The sequence below is a fragment of the Buteo buteo genome, chromosome 16 (genome assembly GCF_964188355.1).
Source record: "Buteo buteo chromosome 16, bButBut1.hap1.1, whole genome shotgun sequence".
Lineage (NCBI taxonomy): Eukaryota > Metazoa > Chordata > Aves > Accipitriformes > Accipitridae > Buteo > Buteo buteo.
The window spans coordinates 25,886,808-25,909,280 of record NC_134186.1 but is presented as its reverse complement, the minus strand read 5'-3'; the positions used below and the strand labels follow the sequence as shown (position 1 = coordinate 25,909,280).

The 22,473-nt window shown below is 38.7% G+C and overlaps 1 protein-coding gene across 7 annotated transcripts in view; it reads left to right on the top strand.

The window, feature by feature from the left end:
- Nucleotides 1-22,473, top strand: part of ANO5 (anoctamin 5) — a 60,922-nt gene that overhangs the window by 3,812 nt on the left and 34,637 nt on the right. For 3 of the 7 annotated variants that reach the window (XM_075048222.1, XM_075048221.1, XM_075048224.1), the window contains exons 2-4: nt 8,294-8,338; nt 11,042-11,112; nt 17,561-17,608. In XM_075048222.1, the coding sequence (XP_074904323.1) occupies nt 8,294-8,338; nt 11,042-11,112; nt 17,561-17,608 (164 nt within the window). The remainder of the gene's footprint in view (nt 1-8,293; nt 8,339-11,041; nt 11,113-17,560; nt 17,609-22,473) is intronic. The other 4 variants (XM_075048225.1, XM_075048223.1, XM_075048226.1 and 1 more) reach the window with 3 other exon arrangements.

Sequence of the window (22,473 nt, the reverse complement as noted above, 5' to 3'; positions counted from 1 at the left end):
AACCCATCGCAGGTGAATGCTGTTCAGCCTCTATTTACTAAGGGGTCTGCAGCTTCACCTTTGTGCCCAGAAAAATGAAAGAAAATGTTCTGCAGCTGGTTTTCTCTCTCACTGGTTCCTGGAGGAATGGCTTGGTTCCAGCCGGGGCAGAGGTTCTGGGCTGTGAATGCCAAATAAATGCTGAGGAAGCAATTGAAACCCCATTGCGGTGTAAGGCAGAGTGATGTTCTCTCAGGCAAGTTTGCAGCTAAGGTACTGGCTGGTGTGATGTCCCATTCTGAGGTGTTTATAGGACTAATGGAAAGGCAGGTTTCCAGTGCATAGAGATTTGATTTTATTTTTTTTTTTAAGAAAAAAAAAAATCTGGCTTTGGATCTGAGTAAAATTCAAAATTTTGGAAGTGTAACTACAGCTGGAAAGTTTCCAGTCATTGCTGCTGGTCATTGAAATTGTGCTATAAGTATGGTGTCGCACCCTGGAAGGTTTTTGTAAGTAATTCTTCTCAAATTCCAAACAAAATTCACAGTTACTTTGCTTTTCAAGCTTTTATTTAACAGGTGCGTTAGCAGCATGTGTTGAGAACTGACAGCTGTGCTGAAATGCCAGTCTTTGCACTCTGGAAAAGTCTTTGCAGAAATAAGATAACTGTATCATAAAATGGAAGGACACTTTAACGTCTATGTATAAATGATTAATAATTACTATGATGCAGGGAAAAACTAGGATAAGATATAAGAATGCTAGTGAAAATGCTTTTAAAATTATGCTGAGAACTGCTGGCAGATATTTTGAAAAAAAGAAACAACAGAAAAAGAAACACAAACCAAAAAAAACCCCCACACAAACCCTCCAAAAACCAGAAAACCAAACATGGTTGTCTTCATATTTAGTATCTGTAAACTAATTAATGAGTTGTATATACATGTGGAGAAGTACAGTCACCTAATATAAACATGTAATTAAGAAGGTATAGGTAATGTAAAAATGTGGCGAGAGTTGCTGTGTCAGATGTTAAGTGGCAAGGTAATAATGCAGTGAACTTTTCCACTAGTTTTTTATTGTTATCTGGGGGTTGAGCTGAAGAGCAGTGTAGTTGCTAGGTTGTGCTTCGTTATCTAGCAATAACTTCATTATATTTGGTAGTAGCTTTTCACGTGCCTATGTATATAAATGCACGAAGGGGAGGAGAGATCCTTGTGTCGTATTGGTAGGGATAGTTCTTGAAATTATAGTTATGGAAGGATTTTGAGGTATTGGCTATCTACAGAAAGCTGAATAATACGTCAGGAATTATTTATGAATCAAACATTGTGTGTGGGAGGAGTTGATTCTAGTTTGGGACCTGGTTACTTGGATTATGCTACAGAGATGTGTGTTTCAATTTGAAAGGCCTCCTGCAAGAACCTACAGCTGTTAAACCTGTGGTGTTCATTGCTTTAGTCTGATGCACACCAAGAAAAGGTGTGCTAGTTGGCTGCTGCTGAAAAAAAGGTGCAGAATAAGGCAGGACGCCTGAACCAATGCTGGAGACTTCATGTCTTGCACAGCTGTGCTGACGTGCATTGTAAGCACTAATTACTGCTCTTAATATAACATAATACAATTCTTAATCGCCTATCTGGCTAGGCTAAGGGGTGTAATGTGAAAATATGTGTGTAAGTGTAGTTTTCCAGTAGTTTTGCTCATATTGCAGTAATCCAATGAAGGCTTCTGGATCTATTTCTGTGTATTCAGAATACATCCATGTGTAAATTTGGATCGCTCTTTTCACACCACATCAAGGCAGAACTAGCACGTGTTCTCACGCACTGTAGGCCTGCCTTCAGTCTCTCTTCGGCCCCTGTTTTCATCATTGGTTTCTGCTTTAGTTGTAGCTGGTGCCCAAGAAAAGAGGAGAGAAATTGTCTTAGGTCCTGTTTGCACAGTTGTCATCTGGAATTTTCAATAGATCCTATAGATTAAAGGGTTATGGGATTTACTAATATTTTTTTTTTGGCATTTGTAGTGTAGGAGTCTGTTACAGATCTGACTGTTAAGAATAAATTAAGAATAGACCAACATTTGATGTTACTTGTGTTAAAAGACTTCATTCTAGGCTACTGTTTCAAATAATTTTTTTTTTTTCAGTGCACATGGATCACTCATTTACACATAACAGTATAATATAAGCACCTCATTGTTTCATCTTGTTGGTTTGTCTGGGTCTTTTGGTACAGTCAGAGCCATTCTCCACTGGTGAGGACCAGTAGAGGTAGTGAAGTTCCAAATGCTGGTTTTTAGGAAGTGGGAATATCTTTGGGTGAAGTGCAGTCTTATAACTGGAAATCCCAAGTGATCCCCTTGTCTTCGTTAGCAGGCTCCCAAGGGTAAATGTGAAATTTGAGGCCTTTGGCAAGATAGCAGCAGCACCACAGCGAGCCATGTGGGTAGGGCTCGTGATGCAGATGGTTGGCCTTTTAATTTTCTGCACTAGCCCTAAATTAGAAAGGGCCCTGTGGTTTGTTATTCAAAGGAGTTCTCTTAACTATCAGGTAGGAAATCAGAGAGCCTGTGTTTGCACAAGTTATAGTGTGCTAGAAATATACCATGCTAATGAGTAATGACTGGCAGGCGTGGTTTTGAGGCCATTGGCAATTTGGATGCTTTTGTGTACTTCAGTCCTGTTAATTGACTGGTGCTTACAGAAAAAACTCTTAAAGTGATGGGAATCATGGTCCATTGCCCTGCTTGTTTTCTTGATTGATAGGAGCTGTTTCTCTCTGAGGTCAGTATATGACTTCAGAGTTATTCCATTGTCTTTAAAGTAATTTCGACAGAAAACGTTAAGTCTTGCAAACTGATACTTCAGGGGAAAAAAATTGATAGGATTTGTTTGTAAAACATCATTCTATACTGTTATATTTTTATGTTTAATACGAGAAAATGAAATACTTGGTGAATGACGCAGTAGCAAAATTCCCAATGACACATTTCATTGGAAGCGTAACCAAAATAGTATTGAACTACGTAGAGCATGAGGACCAGAAGGAACAAAAAATTGTGGATTAAATTGCCCATCTGAAATTAAATGTCTGGGTAGCATGAAACTAAGGAGTACTGCCAGAGGACAGTAAATTTGAGGTATAATTTTTTATATATTTCTTTTTACTTTCTTAATAAAAGTACAGGTTATATGTGTTTCTAGTTTATGGTAAACCTCATCCCACCATTTTTTCACTATTTCCCCATCATTAGTTCCCTGTTCATACATCACTGTTCTCTTACGGTATCTATGGGAGATCTCCCATACAAGGATGGGAATATAATGGGTGTCCATAGAATGAATAGTACGTTGGGCCCTCCGCTACTTTTAAAAACATGTGTATTGCAAATGTCGAAAGAAATCAGAGATTGTGTTGCTTCAGGGTTACGTCAGTGATTTCAGCGGAAGTTGGAGAAATGCATTAATGAAAGATGCTATAAGATTTTAAGTGTATCTCTGGAAACACTAGGGAAGCAAGTCTATACCTAACACTTTTTGAAGTGCTTGTAATTCCCTTGGGCTGTGATGAAAAGCAATAGCATGGTTCCCCTTTCTTCATCTCTTCTTGAAGGAGATGTGAGAGCATCTGGCACTTTCATATATGTGCAAGGCCATTGCCCGAGCTGTTTGTCTGCCTCTGCAGTCAGATAGTGCCGATGAAATCTGGCCCTGCACATATAAATAGTCTAAGTGCAAGCAAGCACAGCCATAGTGCTTTATGAGTTGTCGGGACTCCTGCAGTCTGGTTATTTTACCACCCTGCTCTTCTGAGGTTTATTTGCCATCCTATTCCCCCTTATTTACATGCATCCAAATGCTATGCAATTTAAAAATACCTGACTTTATCCAGCTATCGCTGGTCTGGGCTTTCTTTTTTTTAATTGCATTTGAACCTATTAATCAGTTTACACATGTCATTCTGGAAAATGATGATACCTGAAAGGTATAAGTGCTAACTTCAGTGCTCACAGCATGCTTTAAATCTTGTCCGTGCTGGTACATACAATACGGTAATGGTTACTGCTTTAACCACATTAAAATGCCATTCAAGTTCTCTGTTACAACATTATGCTTGTGGGTTTTTGCTAAAAATGGATTTACACAACTTCCCCCCCCCCCCCCGCCCCGTTTTGGCTTTTGTTTTTTTTTCTTTTTTTTTTTTAGCCCAGTGCCTTTTAATCAAAAGGAGAGTTTTTATGGTTCTTTAAATGGAAGGCAGCTGAGAGTAAACCTCAAGTTCTGATTTAAAATACTCATTTACTATACTAGAGATTAGAACTGAGGACTTCATGTCTTTTCCAAATGCTAAATGAGGTTTTGTTATTGTTAGGAACAGATTTCTCTTCCATATATTTATGCCTATATAAAATAGTTATTTATTCTTTTACTTCTTATGTGTTGATAAATCCCTGTTCTCTGGAATCGCTTGTTTAATAATAAAACACATGCTGAAAAGAAATATGTCCGTGAAGCAGCCTATACTTGAATGCAATCTTTTTTTTTTTTAATCATAAAATTCTCTTAAAGTGTTCCCAGTAAACTTTCTTGGATTTACTGAGAATTTGATGTTTTCATTGTTAAGAAATAGTTTTAAATTTTTAGGAGCAGCTCTGAGTGTGCAAAAACCACCACTTCAAACATAATCTTGAGATTGAATCTTTGGCTCAGCAGTGCAGTTATTACTCTTCAGACCATGGCAGGTGAAGTCATAACACTTACTTTACTTGCTCGGGAGCCAGCATACTAGGTGGGTCCTTAGTTCCCCTAGGCAACTCGGTCATCCAGCTCTGGGAGGATATGGTCAATATACAAATAAATTTAGTTAATAAGTCATTTTAAAGCTGTGTTTTAGTTAATAAGTCATTTTAAAGCTATGGAAACACAGCAGTCATTATGAAGCTTGCTTGGAATGAGTGACCTTATTTTGGAGAGGTCTTTGTCCACTGTGCATTTTTGTTAGTGACTCAGTGCTGAATCAGACTCCTTATCAAAGATGGAAACTGGTCGGAGTAGGTCCCACTACAGCAGAAATCCCATGGTGATCTTTTGGGAGCAAAGGACACAGTACCATAAATACCACCTTGATTTAGTGATAAGTAGTCATGTTTTAAATCAAATTCTCTATCAGGCAGGCCAGTTATTGAATAATGGCAGGACTTTATTAAGATCATAACTTCAAGACATCTAGGAATAAAATTTTCTTCCATTGCTTTGTAAGGATGAATGTTAGGAATTTTCTTTGTAGTACAAAGTAGCTACCTTGTAACAACTGCACCATAAGTTTCAGGTTTGGGTTTTTTTCTGTTGTTTGGGGTTTGTTGTTTTTTTGGTTTTGTTTTGGGTTTTTTTTGTTTGTTTTTGGGGTTCTTTTACCTGGACCATCAAAATTTTGCTCTAGGTATATGTGTGTGCATAAACTGATATGCCAAAGGTGTGAGACATATACGGAACAGTATGACAGGTCTGAAAGCTCTTTTTACCTGCATGTTTTTGTTGACTGAAAAGGATGCTGTTACTGTGTCTAAGAAAATCATGGAAATAAATGGAGGCAGTATTTTGGACACAATACTGAAAGTAATAACAGGACCAGTAGTAATACTGTCTTACTGCTACTAAATAATAAACAGTTTATCAACATCTGCCCGGGCATCCTGGGTCTGACTTTGCCTTTAGCATAGCTGGATCTTAAGCGTGCAAGTGCAGATGATTTTCTAGTTTTAGTAGCAAAATGAAAATTTTGATCCCTAAAAATGTCTACTCAGCTACCATTTGGCTTTAGAAGCACCTAATATGTTCACATTTTTACTGGTAGAAACACATCTACCGAGAGCTCTACTTGGTGCAGATGAATCAGGGTGATAGAAATTGGAAGAAAGGAGAACTTAAATGCCTGCCTTTGCTCTGTTTTCTGATGCAGTTGCTCAGAACTGTGCCAGACTGCAGCATCTCCACACCAGCTGCTCAGTGCCCAGCTGTACCTGGAGTGCAGCATCATTGGCCAAGCTTTTTTCTTCCCATCTGCCAGCAGACCCCAGCTTACTGAGGATGCTGAAGTGATAAAGATCATCGTCTTCCAGGGAAATTGCTGGTTAGGTACAGTTAAAGATGCTAGAGCATCCCTGGCTGTGCCTGTGCTAGTAACTGAAAAAGCCAAGGAATTTTTTCATTGGCCTTTGAGGACAAGTAGCACAGTCCAGCCACATCCATATGGCTAAACTCCCTTCTTCCCCAAGCAGGACAGACTTCTCCATACCGTTTTGAAGACCAGAACCTGGCCTGTGGTGTCCTCCACCGTGTGTTTCTGCTCTGTCTAGGAGAGTGCTAGAAGCCAAAAGCCGTTCCGCAAAGTGCACTAATAATTAAGCTGAGTGAGCAGCCCTGTGGTTGGGCCCGTGTCCTGGAGCTTTTATTTGCCTAGTCGAGGCACAGCTGTTGTGACCAGGACGTGGCCTGTGATGGGTTGTCCTTCTCCCAGGGAATGTGCAGCTCATTTTTCCTGTGGAGGGATATACATCACTAGTCCTGTGGCATCACTGAGCGGTGCTTGTTACCTTGCCCCAGCTATCAGAAAATAGGGGGTTACCGGAGGCCTTGATTTACAATGGCATCATTACTTTTTTGCAATAGACTGAACCCATTTACTTGTGTTTTATGAGATTTTGTAAATGAAATTAAGCACTTGTCAAAATAAACAGAATTTATTTTGCGCTGCTTGGTTTTTTGCAGGTGACTGTAATTTTATAAAGTCTGTATTGCCATTGTAGTCATCGAAGAGAATTGGTAGGTAGGTTGTGCATGTGGTCTCTAATCCATTTATCTGATTTTAAATATGTCACAGCCAGTCCTACTTGAGTAGCTTGTGTGCTGATTCTGTAAATTGCAGATACAGTAGCATCTTTGAGAAATTGTGAGCATGTTGGTGTCTAGACCACTAAGGGTTTTTGTCTTTCATCATGGAATGAATAGGAAAGTTTTGAAGGATGATTTTTTGATTCCTGAAATATTAATCATATTAAAGCACTTCTTTTAACCAATGGGTCCAGATGTGGGGTTCAATTCCTTTTGTCTTTTCCTAAATCATCAGTTTTGCCATGTAGAAAAAGAAAGTGATTCAGGCACTGTAACAAAGTTAAACTATTGTAGAATGACTAATCATTTCATTACACAGGAAGCCATTTTTCATGCTTGTTACAAAAATCATAAGATTGCACTAATAGAAGTACATTTTTTTGTGGGGTAAACTACTTACATTTTAAGAGGTGAAATCAGTCTTGATTATATTCTCCAGTCTTCAGTTCTGAATGTTGATTTCTGTGAGCTGTTTTGAATTACTGTTGATCCGATCATCTGGGTCTGTAATTGAAATAGAAGTGGTCTGTAATTCTTAGGCGTGGCATACCAAAAGTTTATAAGCAGTTTGCCCTGCGGTAGGGTGTAGTTTGGGACAGCGTATGTTAATGCTGCAAAATTACAGGCCGTGTGAAGCTTACTTATTTCCAATAAAGTGCAAACTCCCAAGACACATGTGTTTAAGGAGTTACAAATAGCGGTGCGCAGAACTGTAAGGCTGTTGGAGACAACGGTTACACTGGGAAAGAGGCATTTCTTCAGCTAGGATAGGTGCATGCCCATGAAAGGCAAATGATTTGACTAAATATTAAAATTATATATGTCTGAAACAATTTTAATGAGTTTTGATAGTCATAGCGTCATTGTGTCATTCTGGAGTTAATTTTGAACAAAAAATTTGCAAGGAATGACTGCAATTTGTACAAACAAATTTTGTACTGAAGGGCCACTTACATTTAGTAGATGTCCTCATTCGTTCTTCTTGGTGTGCAAATCTCTTTACGTACAGTAGAGCATGTAGTGTTGAAGAACAAGGCCGTTGCCTTAAATATCATGGTTTTGTCAGAATATTATTGCTTTACTCCCATCTTTAGATATGAAGTTGTAATTTCTTGAAGAATTTTAAAGGCATTTGCTTGAATAGCAGAAACTCTTATGGTCCTCCCTGCTGCTGATACGGGAAAGTGGCATCTTTGTTTGTGTTGCTGAATAAGGTGCCTGGGCAAAAAGGTGAATGCTGGTGTTTCAAGAGGAACCTGCTCCGTGCATTCTGCCTGGGTCTCAGTCTCTGGTTTCCAGGGCTTTATTCTTTTGTTGATATAGTGGCTGTATTGTAAAGGATAGAAGAGAGTTATTAAATGGGTTCATGTTAAAAGTGGATTTTACTTCTGGTTCTTACTGAAGTGTTCTTTCCTTTTAAAGATGACAATGCGGTTCTCACCAAGTTCAAGCCATCGTGGTCAGAAGGTATTGTACTAACTGGCATTATGCCTTCCTCCCTTTTGTGTGTCCTCTCTCCTTCTTTTTCTGCTGAGAGCCCCTTGGGAGTCGGACTTAAGTTTATATGAGTCATTGATATCACATATGAGCCAGGCTTTTTTGCAATGTGATTGGCAAGTCAATTTTTCACTATCTGTGGGCAGCTCTCTTGGTTAAGAACTAATTGGGCATCTTCGTTCCTGGTGCTTGTTGCAGTTTTGGGTTGCGGCTCCTTCACACCTTCCTATGTGACAGGGACGTGCATTTCTTGTACTGCTCCTGCTCAGGAACCTGTTGATGTGTTTTTCAAAGAGTGAATGTATGAAGTGTGTTATACTTCTCAGTTAATATATGTTTTGCATTCTCTTTTTGCCTTCTTGTGTGCTGCTCTAGGGTTATTCAGTTTTATTCCCCTGGATCAGTGATACCAAGAGGATTTCCTTCGACAAGTTGCATAAGTAATCAGCTATGGTACTGGGAGAGCATTTAAAACGTAAAATTCTGACTCGTGCTTGTTCCTGAGGTTAAACTTTCACAACTACAGAAAGCATAATCCAGAAAAAAACAACACCAAGGCTGCTGTTGTAGGCTGTGGAATCAGTCCAAGTCCTCTCAGCAGCATAGGCAAATTGGATGTTACTGCTGCAGGGACAAGGTGCCAGGCTGCTCTTGCCACGAAGGGTTGTGTGATGAAATGTTTGGGCTTTCTGCTCCTGCGCCCTGGGCTCGCTACCTTTGGCCAAAGCTGCAGCAGGCACCTGTTTCCCAGGGCTGTAGGCAGAGCAGGTACGGAGCGTGATGGTGTTGCTCCTTTTCTTTCATCAGGCAGCAGTCTGCTGTCCTGGGCAGCTGCTGACTTTGCATAAGGTTTACAAACTGTATGAAGGTAGAGCCTCTCCTTAGGAGTATTCTTGCAGAAACAGTTTCTCACATAAGTTATTCTGAATCTTTTGATAGCTGTTGTTTTTTGAGTCAAGGCTTCTGTGTTCTTGCTACGATATTCTCCCGTTATGTGCCATTTGTTTCTCTTGCATGTTGAACCGCTTGTGCTGTGTTGGGAGGTGAACTGGATTCAGGTCTGTGCTGAAGCCGTTCCTGTAAACCTTTTCTGTGTTTGGTGTTCTCTCTTACAGCGTAGCCCCTGTAGCATTTATGATATATTTGGGTAGGAAGAACGATCCCAAATTATTGACTTTCTTTTTAGAGATGGCTCAATGCTGGTCTCCACGCTTGTATCAGCATATGGAAACACCTTTCTACAAGTGCATAAGTAAAACTTAAGTGTTCAAATTGTATCTACTAATACAGATTTTGCAGGCGTAGTTTGTTTTAGCAGAATGGCATGCAGCAACTTTAAATGTCTTAGCATTCAGAAACTACTTCACTATATGAATATAGCATTATATACCATTGCCCAGTTTCTCATCACATCATATGTACAGTTGTAAAGTACAGAGACTGTTTTCTGTAAGTGAATTTAGACACAGAAAAAAATTAGAGGAAACAGTAGTCTGAAGCTGTACTTGAGTAGCTTATTATACATTTTCCAAAGAATGAGTTTGTCCTGCCTGGATGCAATTTTGACACCAAATATTTGCAGGTTACAAAAAAAAAAAGTACATTTGTTTTATTGGTAGGAATAATCTAACTGTAGTTGTCTTGACAGTGGTTCAGTCTAAGATGTCTGTCCAGTCGAAGCTATACCCAGCAATACTTCCTCGATGGAGAAAGGAGCATGATGCATCTTTGTTTTGGAAGAAAGAGGGAACATTATTAGATGCCTGCTCTAGATCGTGATGAGCTGTTTTCAAAACTGCTTGTCCTTTTCCATTGGTGGTGGACTTATTTAGATGCCTGATTTAGGAGACTGGTCTGTCTGTCTAATCAGCAGAGAGGCGGTTGTTTACAAAAACTTCTTGGAGCAGGAGCCTAGCTTAGGGGCTCTGAATTGCTCTCCAGAGCCCCAAACGCAGCCAACGTCTCAGTATGATTTAGGGATCTGAAGATACTCAATGTGATTTTTCCCTATAATGTTAACATTTAAGTTGACAGTGTCCTTGGTGAACTGACTATATTTGCAGGAAAGTCACGCTGGAGTTCAATACTGTTGTTAAAATGAAGGTGGTTTTTTTTCTGTGGGGTTTGGTTGTTGGTTTTTTTTAAACAACAAGAAGCTTGGTAATTTAAGTTGACATTACTATTCTTGATCCTGTCATTGTGTCTCCATTATGTGGGCATCTGTAATCTTGAGGTTATGCACCATTAATCCCTTAGCAACAAAAAACCTAATTCAATTTCTAGCAAGCAACCCCAGAGATAATTGAACTTTCATAACTGAGGCAGCAAAGCTCCGGGTGCGAGACCCTCATAGACAGTAACCTGGCAGACATTTGAGACACGAAAGATACGTGACGCTGACAGATTTTTGTTTATCACAGTTAAAAGTATGTGTCTGTGACTGCAAGGTTACAACCAGGTAGTACAGGCTGAGTGTATTGTCTCTCACAGCATTTTTTCCCCTTCACAGAACCATTCTCAGAGATTTTATGTAGCTCAGTACTATTTTCCAGCTTTTGCTTTTGCTTGTTCATAGTTCTGTGGCTTCAAGATGCACACCACTTTCAGGTACAATAATATTTTAAAATAAGGAGTGTATTTATGTGAATCTGTCTTTCTTTCAATGTTCCTTAGGGGAAGAATGCAATGGACCTTTATGTGAGACTATTTCAACTGCAGGATCGGAAGTCCCAAGCAGCTCTGAGGTAAGGTACAGTACCGATGGTGTTAACATACTACTGGTAGGAAGAAAGTGGAACCGTTGCTGTGAAAGATAGAATTAGTTTTAAAAATAATATGTCTTCTAGATTGTCTTACACGTCCTTTTTCTATCCATGTAAACATTTTCTTCCTCTAGTGTTCTGAAGGAGCAAAACCATGAATGTAACACTGATAGTCACTGAGTCTTACAAGAGACATATCAGTGTAGAAAACAGTGTGGGCTTAACAGTGTTTCCAGGATCAGTCTTGAAATGAGAATCACACAATCATTTAATGTTTTGGCAATTGGAAAAACATAATGCTTTTGCACAAACCTAACGCTTTGTTTTATGCTGCGTATCATATTGCTGGTTCTAGGAACTTTTTGACAGTGCAGTGAGATTTAAGTTATAAGAATACTTCTCCTTGCAACATGTGCAATATGAAAAGCATCATCAGCTATTCATTTTTTCACAGTACCTCATTTCTTAATATGTGCAGTATGCAATATCTTAAATAGGTAGCGGTGTGTGGTTATTATTCAGTTAAGAAACAGATTTTAAAAGAATATTGAAAATTTGCATTCTTGAAATTGGTGTTTTATTCTAATTTCTATTGTCTCATTTCTTTATTGCGGTTATTATATGCTTAGAGGAAGATATGAAGAGTTTCTGCTCCTGAGTGGAAAATAGTTGCTTTGTCGAAGTAGAGTCTCATACGGGCCATGAGCACTCATCAGAAATGATGTCTATTGAATTGAGTGTTGGAAAACTGTAGCTGTTCTGCTGAACTTCTTAAGAGCAAAACGTGTCCTCACCTATCTCTTAAGAGGCAAATTTGGAGGTGGTCATGTGAAGACAGAACTTGGGAGTGCTTCCTAGATCACACAGATCTTTATCTTGCTAGCGCATGCAACCATGTCATCTAAATATTTTCATAAATCTACCAGTTCCATCTTAAAAATTATTAGTATGTTCACCCTGCTACTTTCTGAATCTATTGTAGGAGTTGTAGCAATCTTTTTCTCCAGCAAAATTTTCCATGAACAGCCATATCAAATACTTCACTGAACCCTGGGCAGATAGGTCTCCAATTATAGCTTATGAATCATCATACCATGATAAGCATCAGAGTCTGAAGCTGATTCTGAGTTCCTTTTGAGTGCCTCTCAGTAGATGGAGATGACCTATGTCACCAAAGCTTGGAAGAATTCACTTCATGACTGAGGATGTAGGAAGAGGCAGGAAACATGGGAGAAAGGGTGCAACGCATGTGTCATATATGTGGAGACATGGGATTTGAACCTTGTTTGAAGGGTGAAAGTTTCATGATGGGGTGGGAAAGGAGGCTTTGATCTTCGGCACTTTCTTGCCTGGGAGGTAGTCTCCTTATGAAAAATATGTCTGGTTACCCTCTCAAAAATCTCTTGTTGGTAACTTCGTGCTGCCATTTCTTTTGTTTTTTTACTTATGCCAGGTGTCCTGTTTTGTTATTTTCTGCCCTCCCTCTAAGAAGAGATGGCTTATTTGGCTTTAGATAGTTTGTTTCTCCAGATCAGCTGGTTATCTGATGTTTGCTTACATTTAAGCTAGTACACTTCTGTGCTTTGTGTTATCCTACCCTGTCCCCTAATACTGTCTCATTTATCTGATTTTTGCTTTCTATGCATTAGCCGGACATAAAGTTACAGAGTTACTCTTAATCTTCTTACCCGGTTTCACACTCTCATCAGCCATGACAGGCTTAGTTCTTCGTGATTAATGTCCTAGATATGTCTATCCTTAAAGTTTTTCCATGAATTCATTCCAACAGTAAGATAGCCCTGCTCTTTTTTTCATACGTTGCTAATCCTTTATGTGTTGTCACAACTTCAGTTTTGTTTTCTATAAACTGGAAGAACTTCTTTTCCCTCAGTTCTTTGCTAGGCTGCCTTTTGTCATCCTTGATGCATTCCCATAGGAATTGAGCAGGGTCATCTATCCCAGTATGAAAGACAAGCCATGGTTTCTCCTCTTTTCACCAAGACCGTTCTGAGCTCAGGTCAACATGCTTTGTTCTTGTTTTGACAGATAGCACATTTCTCTATTTTATGATTTTACTCTGGTGATAGGTTGGCAATTTTCTTATTACTTAGCCATGTACTTAACTTTGTTTTAAGACTTCCAAGTGTTCATATTTTCCAACTGCAGGAACAATTTAAGTCAAGTCATTTTAAAACAGAAATGAAATTAATTCATAAAAAGACCATTGGGGAAGAGTTAAACAAATTTACATTCAGATCACAACTTCATTATGCTTGGGCTGTCTTTTCTTTTGGAGGAGAAGAAATGTAACATATAGTTGCTTCTGCTCAGCAGTAGGGAGGAAAAGCTAAGGCCTTATCGTTGATTTAGCAACAGAGGAGGGAATAAAAGAAATCTAGATTCAAATATGGAGAGCAGAAAACATTACCTATCTGTAATTCAGTGGTATTTTTTTTCTTTTGTAATCTGTAAAGGATTATGTGATTTGGACATAAGGAATGGTGCAAGTAAAACAAAAACTAAGGTGAAAAATGGTCTGTAGTGAAGCCTGCCAACACTTAAAGAAGTTGGATGAAGCCAAGGACTCAGAAAGTAATTGACTCTCCAGTCAATGGTGCATTTGGTCCTTCTTCATGATTCTGCATTTCTGCTGTAATCCACTGCTTCTTGCCTATTTTACCCCATTTTTTCTTTTTTTTTTTAAATCTGCTTCTTCTTGAGTCTCCTTATTTTTCTTCTTTTCATGTCCCACAAGGACAAAAGAAACAAGATTGCTTGGAGTTCAACAGCTTTTCATATTACAAGCCTTACAGCATGAATCATTTCTAGATGCTTTGTCATGCAGAGAGGCAAGGAGATGTTTTCAGCAAACAGCAGACTGGAGAGGAGGGGAAAAAAAAGGATATGATAGGGATATTTTCAAATAGGCATTGCATTGGGGACTGCTTCAAATTATGTCATTGTGAAATCAGTAATTCACAGACAGCCACTTCTGTTAGGGATAGGCAACTGTCCTAATTGAGTGTCTATGTAGAATATACCTGAATCAGCCTTAATGGAGTTCCTGTTCCAAGAAATACGTAAATGCCTCTGGAAGTCCTTTCAAGCAAATTGGAAAATGAATGGAATAAAACTTGAGAATCAGTTTTTCCTATGTGCTTTATATTTATGAATAAAGAGCACTAGAAACATATAATGGCACAATTCTGTTTTGATAGCACAGTGCATTTTTGTTCAGCGATTGTAATTGGTTGTGCAAATTACAGAGTAAATGAGGATGAGGCCCACTGACAAAATAGGGTTCCTATTCTTGAGAGGAAGGAAGGTCAGTTAAATAATTCAAGTTTGGAAGAAAGCTAAAATTGGAATTTGTATTAAATTTCCTGAGAGTTAAATTTTAGGCCATTCAAGTGGGATAATTGTAAAATTAGTACAGATTTTGTGGAAGACTGAATCATTAATTTGTAGTTTATTGACATCTGTATGAGGTGTATACAGAGGGCTATTTGTGTCTGCTGTTCCAATTAGGAAGTACAAAGTAACTTAAAATGTATGCTTTTTATGTATGTGGACCCTGAGTTTCTCAGTAATATATGAAATTTTCACCTTTTCTGTTAATTTCACACTAGTGAAATGCTCCCTAAAAATTCCTGTTAATCAGGATTTTCCATATTGTAACTTGATCGTGAGAAAATGTGAGAACAAGCTGTCTTTATTTAAGCCAGGTTAGCAGAAGTAAATTGGCAGAGCTCCATCAAAGGTATTAAAGCAATGCATTTTACCAAAATTAGGGGTGTGGCAAACAGATTTTTTGTTTTTGAGAGCAGCAGGTGCTGCAAGTGTTCCAAAGGAATTCATTATTGTTTTTTTCTGAAGAAACACCATCATAATGTACATTACTTTTCATGCTTGTTCATTTTTCAATTCAGACTGGTGGGGTTTCAAGTAGAGAGAAACATAAAATACCATTGTTAATATTATGAAGACAGACCAAATCAGTTTCAAAATCTAGAAGGAAATACAAAAAGACTTCTCTCAAGTGTAACTACAAAACACAGTCTGAGGGGTATTTTGGGGAGAGAGTGAGAGCATTAAAGACTTAATGTGGATTGCGAAGTAGGAAGGACCAGCCCAGCACTGCTGCCACCACTGCTAACCTTCTTTATTCTTGGTTTTTGTCTGAACAAAGTTGGACTATTTGAGTGTTTCTGAAAACACTGGTTGGTTCTTGTTTTGGGGGTCGTGTTATCAAGATGGGTGCCCCTTTGTGCTGTCTGTAGACTTTGGCATGTAATGAAAATTGGGGTGTCTCTGTAAGAGTTCTTACACTTTAAATGTACAGTAGAAGGTTTCATCACCAACATTATAATATTTAACCCCCATGACTTGAGCCAATTAATTTCAGGCAGTTGTAATGAGAGCAGGGTAAGTTCCTTAGATTAACAGGAAAGCATTTCACAAAATTCATAGGAACATACAAAGGACTCTGCCAGCTGTGTGTCTTCATCGCACAGGTTAGTGTTTCACTAAATGTATTAAAAATTTATCTCAGGGTGAAGCAGTGTGGGCAGCATGTGAGGACCAGCGGGTAGCTAAAACCTGTATTTACATCTAATCGTGGAGGAGTTGGGAAGCTTTGGGTGGGAGGAGTACGGGATGGAGGTAGAAGAAAAGCAGATGGAAGGGGACCAGCTTGGCCCGGGGGCGCAGGTGTGCAATGGAGAGGTCAGGAGCCGTAGGGCAGCAATGAAAAGCGAGGCTGCACTTTCATTGATGTCAAATTTGTACGGTACTTTACAGGACAGATATTTTCAGTGTATAATTGGAGAGAAACTTTCTGCTTAAGTGTCTCAGGTCTTAGTTCACTACAAATAGCGCAGGTTTTTCCAGTAGCATCAATGACGTGAGGATTAAACTGCTAAACCCAGTTCAGACTATCTCGGAGTAAGAGCACAGTGCAGCTATGTATGTTTGCACTGTTTGTCATGTGGATTCCGTGCCAAAAACCAGGTGGATCTGTCTTTGTTTATTTGACTCAGTTCCGAAAAGGACCTTTTTATCTTATTTAGATAAGCAAATACTCAGAGATGGCATCATTAAGAAAGAATGTAAAGATGTGTGTACGTGTTCCTGTTTCCATTGCAAGTAATAACAATAGCTGTTTGTTTCACAAAATTATAGGAATGGACCTGAATGACTTCTGTCAAGTAAAATTGTAATAAAAGTGAAAAATACTCATTTCTAATTTAAAAAAATCATACAGTACTTTATGAAAATTGGATTTTGGGAAATACACTTTTTGAAATATTACAACTCTAAACCAATAAATGATGATACAATAATGAAATGAAGTTAGTATTCTGCTTCTGTTGAAAGTTAATTTTATTCCATAGAGAACTGCCATATTTTCATAATGCGCTCACACTATTTGGTTGCACTCTTTAAACCTGCCTGTGATTTGTTTTCAGAAGAAAAACAAAAGAAGTGTGTGAGAAACTATTGACTAATGGAATTAGATATTGCAAAACAGCTTAGGTATTGCAAACCATTATTCATTCTAATAGCGCAGCCTGGTCTCAAAATCCTTTGCTCATGCAATCACACAGTTGTGGTCCAGGACCCCAGGTAGCTTTGTAGGAGAGCTGTGCTCTGCGGAGTCCTCTGCTGCTGGTATTCCTGTCATCCCTGTGTGGAGTCTGGCCAGAGGACGTTGCAACACCCTCCAGGCCTTCGTGCAGGAAAATAATAAGCACCCAGATCTTGTACAATTAAAATCAGGGTAGGGGTTTGCCAGGCGTGGATCATAACTGGAAGCTGGGAAGCCCTCACTAGTCTCATTAGGCATAACAACTGCAATTACTGATACCAATTTGCCTTGTCTACACTATGAGATTAATGATCTGTCTCCTTGCATTTGTTTTCCTTCAGTGTACGTGGTATAATTTCAGTTTGTATTGAAAAAATAGCTAAGTAAGGGGCATCACATTTGTTTTTAATGCAAGCACAGCCATCTATGCTGTGTACATTTTCTCTCTTTTGATATTAAAATAAGAAAAAGTACTGTTAAAAATTGTTCCTCATCAGCTTGTAAATGGTAATCTGTGCCAAGTTGTTGAGGCTTTATTTTTTTTATAATGGAAATGCTGAGGGATACTGTATAGCTCTTACTAAAAGTTGTTATTAATATTTAGAAATCGTTATGGGCCATGTAAAAGTCAGTGGCGTAGGCTAGAGACCCAGCTCATCTGAGGAAGTAGAGGTTTGTTTAAATTTCGACTATCTAGACTGAAAATCCAACTATCACTCAGAACAGCTTTTCAACAACTTAAACCAGAAGCTACACTGTTTCTTCTGAAATAGCCTTTTATTTTAAAGCCTCGTTTGCATCATCGCTAACAACATTATGTTTTTCCTGTGATGCCACTGGCAGGGCCTAAACAGCACTGAGACTACTTTACTCATCCCTGAACATCAAGTGGTAAGCAGTAAGCAATATTCATGCTTCTTTGCATGAATTTGTGTGGCGTCCTCTATAACTGTATGCCAAAAAGTCCCTCGCCAGAAAATTTTCCAGTTTCAAGGAAGCCATCCTTCCAAAAAGAATTGTTTTTTCTAGCTTATAAAAATGAATGTGGTTTTTGTGCTTCTTCTTAGTGATGGCTTAAATGACAAATTCAAGCAAATTGAAAGGATAATAGACAAAATCGAAAAGTTAAGATTGGTGGAGAAAACTGGAAAGTTTGCTTTTTTTATCATTGTTTTGGTTTCATGGGATATAGGATGTATTCTGACTGGTGTTATTAACAAATGTGGGATTCCTTTTTATCATGGTAATGTGGACGGCTCTGTGAGTCAGCATGATACTTTAAAATGTTTTAAAAAGCACGAAACAAACACTGACAGCATTTGAAATGTGTTGCCTTTTTTTCTTATTGTAGTAAATAATAAGGAAAGGCTCAAAATATCCACTTACTGAAATTTGCAGACAAGATAATTGTATTAATTTTCAAATATATCAGAAAACTTAAAATAACCATTATTCTTTTATGGAGAAAAAAATTACAAAAGTTCATTTAAGATAACTGAAGAAGTACATGCTGAGGTATATTAAAACTGTCTGCTTGCTTACATTGGGCTCTGGTGTCTTACATTAACACATACGCTCTCTCAGCATACTTTTTATTTTTCTTTGTTCTATTCTCATTTAATGTGTTCTTTTATCCAGAAAGGCTTTTTCTGCGCATTTAAATCTTAGTGCAAGTATCTTGGTGTCTTCAACTGCTTTGAAATGCATGTTTTCAAGCTTTGAGATTTTAATGTGGTTTAAAATTGAAAAACAATTGTGGTGGAGGTGCAAAAAGTAGCTTGCAAGTTTTAGCTACAAGAAACATGTGGGATTTTTTGTTTCTTTGAATGGGAAAGGTTATAATTTTGTATGCAACTTTGTAGCCTGCATGGAGCATAACTGGAAATTGAAATGTGTGGTGCTAGAGTGTTGTTAATACATTTCTTTGAAGTGGGTAAGCACTTCAATTGCATGGATTCCTCCAAGCAAGAATATTGAAGAGAACTTCATGCAAAGAGGATCTCTGGTATAATGGGAACTGAGTTTACTGGGCATAAACCAGGAATTTGCCTCTTTGATTTTCAGTAGAGTGCCTGTATATTTGCATATGTTGTGTAAATGCATTTCCAGGAGCTTTTTGCTTTTGGAAATGAATTTTATCAAACAGTTATATTTAGCATAGCGGCACTTAAATCAGCATGTTTTTCCTATAGCTGTAAGCATGTTTAATTCGGTCAAAGTGGGAGGTATATAAACATCTTTTGCAAACTGGGGATCTAAATGAGGGTGATAATTTTGTTTTTAAGCCATTGAATGTTTTCTACCCTTTCAATTATGGAGGCTTTTCTTGTATTTTGATTCAGCTTTGAAATCCTTATGGTTTTGTCCATTTCTGTATTCTGAAAATTTTTCTGCAGTGGATTGTTAATTCATAAATTAACTAATTGCTTTGTAATGTTGTTATTTTGGTTTTTTTACATTGTCTGTGATAAAAACTAATTTGCCTGTATGATTATCAGAAGTATGCAGTAAAAATATTTGGTTTGTAGACTATCTTGTAAGCAGCAAAATCTTGCGAATCGATTTTATTTTGTAATTTCAGGCAGTTTCTTGTGTGGTAATGTAGGACTATGATAATATAACTGCTAGATGTGCTGATGGGGATCATGTTATTCATGTTAACCTCTCAGCATACCCGTTAGTCAGAGCCAGAGATACTTCCCTGGGCTAGAACTCTAATGAAGCTAATGTATTGGGTTCTTCCATCTCAGATTAGTGTTGGTTACTGCTTTATTACTGAAATTGCCGCTCTAAACTACCTTCCTACTCTGAAATACAAAAAGCAGAAGGGGAAGGCCGCTGAGGTCTGAACCTGCAGCCCCAGCTCCGTGAGGTGGACGCTTGTGAAACCTTGAAGTCCGGGGAACTGAAGTTGGGAAGGCCATTTCTGAATGTAGGCCCCGAAGAAACTTGAAGTTTTCTGACTGAATATTAATCTGAAAAGTATTGCTCTGAGTCAAATTTCTCTGCTTTTGAATTATGGACATGGAGAGGGCTAGGATATTTAGTAGCAAGGTGTATTTGGAGGAAGCTCCGTTGCCTGCAAGGAGAGAGCTGTGCTAAGCGGCCTGTAGGGACATAAATTTCCTGTTAGGTGGATGACCAGAAACAGAAATCCCTGCGAGTCCTGTGAGAATATACAGTATTAAATCATTCAGGTATAATCTGAAAAATGTATTTGCCTTTCAGGTACTGTGATATCGCTAAACCACCGAGGGCTAGCTGACTGTGCTGACCGAGGTCAGCTGTCTGTGTGCTTTGGTGGGTGAGCAAGGCCGCAAAATGTTTACCTCGGTCTCTCTCCCTCAGCTTTGGTCCAAAGTCGTTTCTCTGAAGCACTTTCTGTTACGGTGTTTAGTGGTTGGTGCCACGTCCAGCAGCTCGCCTTCCCCTCTCCTGTTCGCGGTGACTGGCTTCTGTGCTTTGGCCCTGGATTTGATGGATTTGAACGTCGCGCGAGACCACCAGCCAGCATTTACAAGCTGTACCCAAACCAGTCTGGGCAGACTGAACGGGGGGGGTGTTACAGCCTTACTTCGTCTTGAGCTATGCTTTATTAATTTCCATGCTGAGATCTTGGGTCTTTCCTGTCACCTGTGCTGTTTGAGTCAGGATTTCCTGCTGCAGGGCTTTAGGTTGTGTCTAACGTGAGGACTGCAAGTCCAGGTGCTTGGAGGGTTGTTGGGTTGAACGTGGTCCGATACCCTGACCTCCGCTGGATGTCTAGGCAGATGTTATCGATTACAGGATAACTAGGAATATTAATATAATTCTGTATGAATCCAGTAAGTTTACATTTAAGTAGCTATGTGAAAAATTTAGCTCCTTACGATAGGCTGTTAGAGCATTCAGTTAGCAGATCTCTCCGCAGGCTATGAAGTCACTTAGTTCGTAGAGAGTTAATTAGACTATTAAGACTGGAAAGTTACTACAGGAAAATAGGAAGGTAGTATTTGGTTTTGAACAAGTAGTTTTTGTGAACTTGCCTTGTAGCTGATGGGTTTATCCAACTTTTGGAAGCACTGGTAAATGCTAAACGCTTGCGGTAGCACCATTTCATAGAATCGTACGGTGACTTGGACTGGAAGGGACCTCTGGAGGTCTCCTTGACCAATTTCCTACTGGAGGCAAGGCTGACTTCAAACTTGGATCAGGTTGCTGAGTCAGGGCCTTGCTTGGTCAAGCTGTGTGATCTCTGAGGACGGAGGTTACGCAGTCTCTCTGGGCAACCTGTCGTACCTGTTCCTGCTCAACCGCACCCTCGCATCCAGTAGGAATTTCCTTTGTTGCAACTTGTGCCTGTTGCCTCTTGCGTTTTCGCCAGATGCCTCAGGGAAGAGACTGGCTCCGTCTCTTCTGTAATTCCTCATTGGGTATTATTCAAAAGCTTCTGCTTCCTCCCTGTGCTGCATTGGGAAATTTTAATTTGGTTACTTGTATTCCAGAAGGTACACGTCACAGAGTATCTGCTCTGATGGGCAGTAACTTTATTTAATAACTGTAGGTTGTCGAAGATCAATTAGTTTGAATACAGTTCTGGAAAGAGCTGTTAAGAAATAAGATATACTAATCCATAATGTTTTATGATTCACTGATGCAACCAATGCAAATTACCAACTTTTTATATATATTTTAAACCTGTAAGTGCACATTTATGCACGGAATTGCATGAATATGCAAGACTGATCTTGTTCTTCTTGTGAAATCCAAATGCAGCAAAATGGAAAGGAATAATTTATGGGTTTAATAAGTAGGCCTGTCACTATCCGTGATGAATAATCCTGTGTACAGAAGGAGAGAGAAGTGATAAGTATTCCCCTTCTCAAAGCAGATCCAACGATGACTACTGCATCTTCTTATAATTGATAGTCAGACCTTTAATGACTAAGCAGGATTCTGATACATCTTAGAAAATGAGCAAACTTTGATGGCACTAAAGATAAAATATTACTTCAGTCGTATGGAATGATCTAATTATAACTATGCTACCCGAAGAATTTGGGGCAATCCTTTGGCAGGAGCTTTTTTTGAAGTAAATATTATTGATTTTTTTTTTCTTTCTTTCTTTGTATATATGGATTTTGTTAAATCACTAGGACAATGTCTGTGCTTGCACAATCTCTATTTTTTTAAATTGGTGGTTGGGACAGTCTGTTTTTAGGCTGGTTCCCAACATTGTAAGTTGTTAGACTGCACTTTGGTGTTCACTTACTGTAATGCTGAATAATTAGAGTACTGTTGATACTATTAAGATGTAGGTGTGGTTCTATACACTAATCAAATTAACATCTAAACAGTTGCAATTTGTTTGTAGTCACAATTATATTTACAAAACCCCCCAAACCTGTAAGCACAAAATAGAATAGGAAAATGCTGTTTCTTTTCTTTTCTTCTATTGGATTCCATGATTTTTGCGAGCCTTTTAGTCTTAATGATTATGTACTGCATTTGAAAGCAAAAGCATTTTTGGAGGTAGCTTGTCCTGATTTCAGTTCTTACAAAGTAGTCTATGTTAATTGATCTGCTGTAAATATTTCTCAAGAAGAGGAACAACAAACACAACCAAGAGTTTTGTAGCTCCCCAAAGGCTAGGATAGCTTCAGAAATACAGGAATTCTGAGGAATGCATGGATAGTCCAAGTAGGCTACTGTCTGGTTTCAGCAGTTACCAGGGTATCTAGTGAAGAGGCATAAAATTGTATAAAGCTATGGAATAA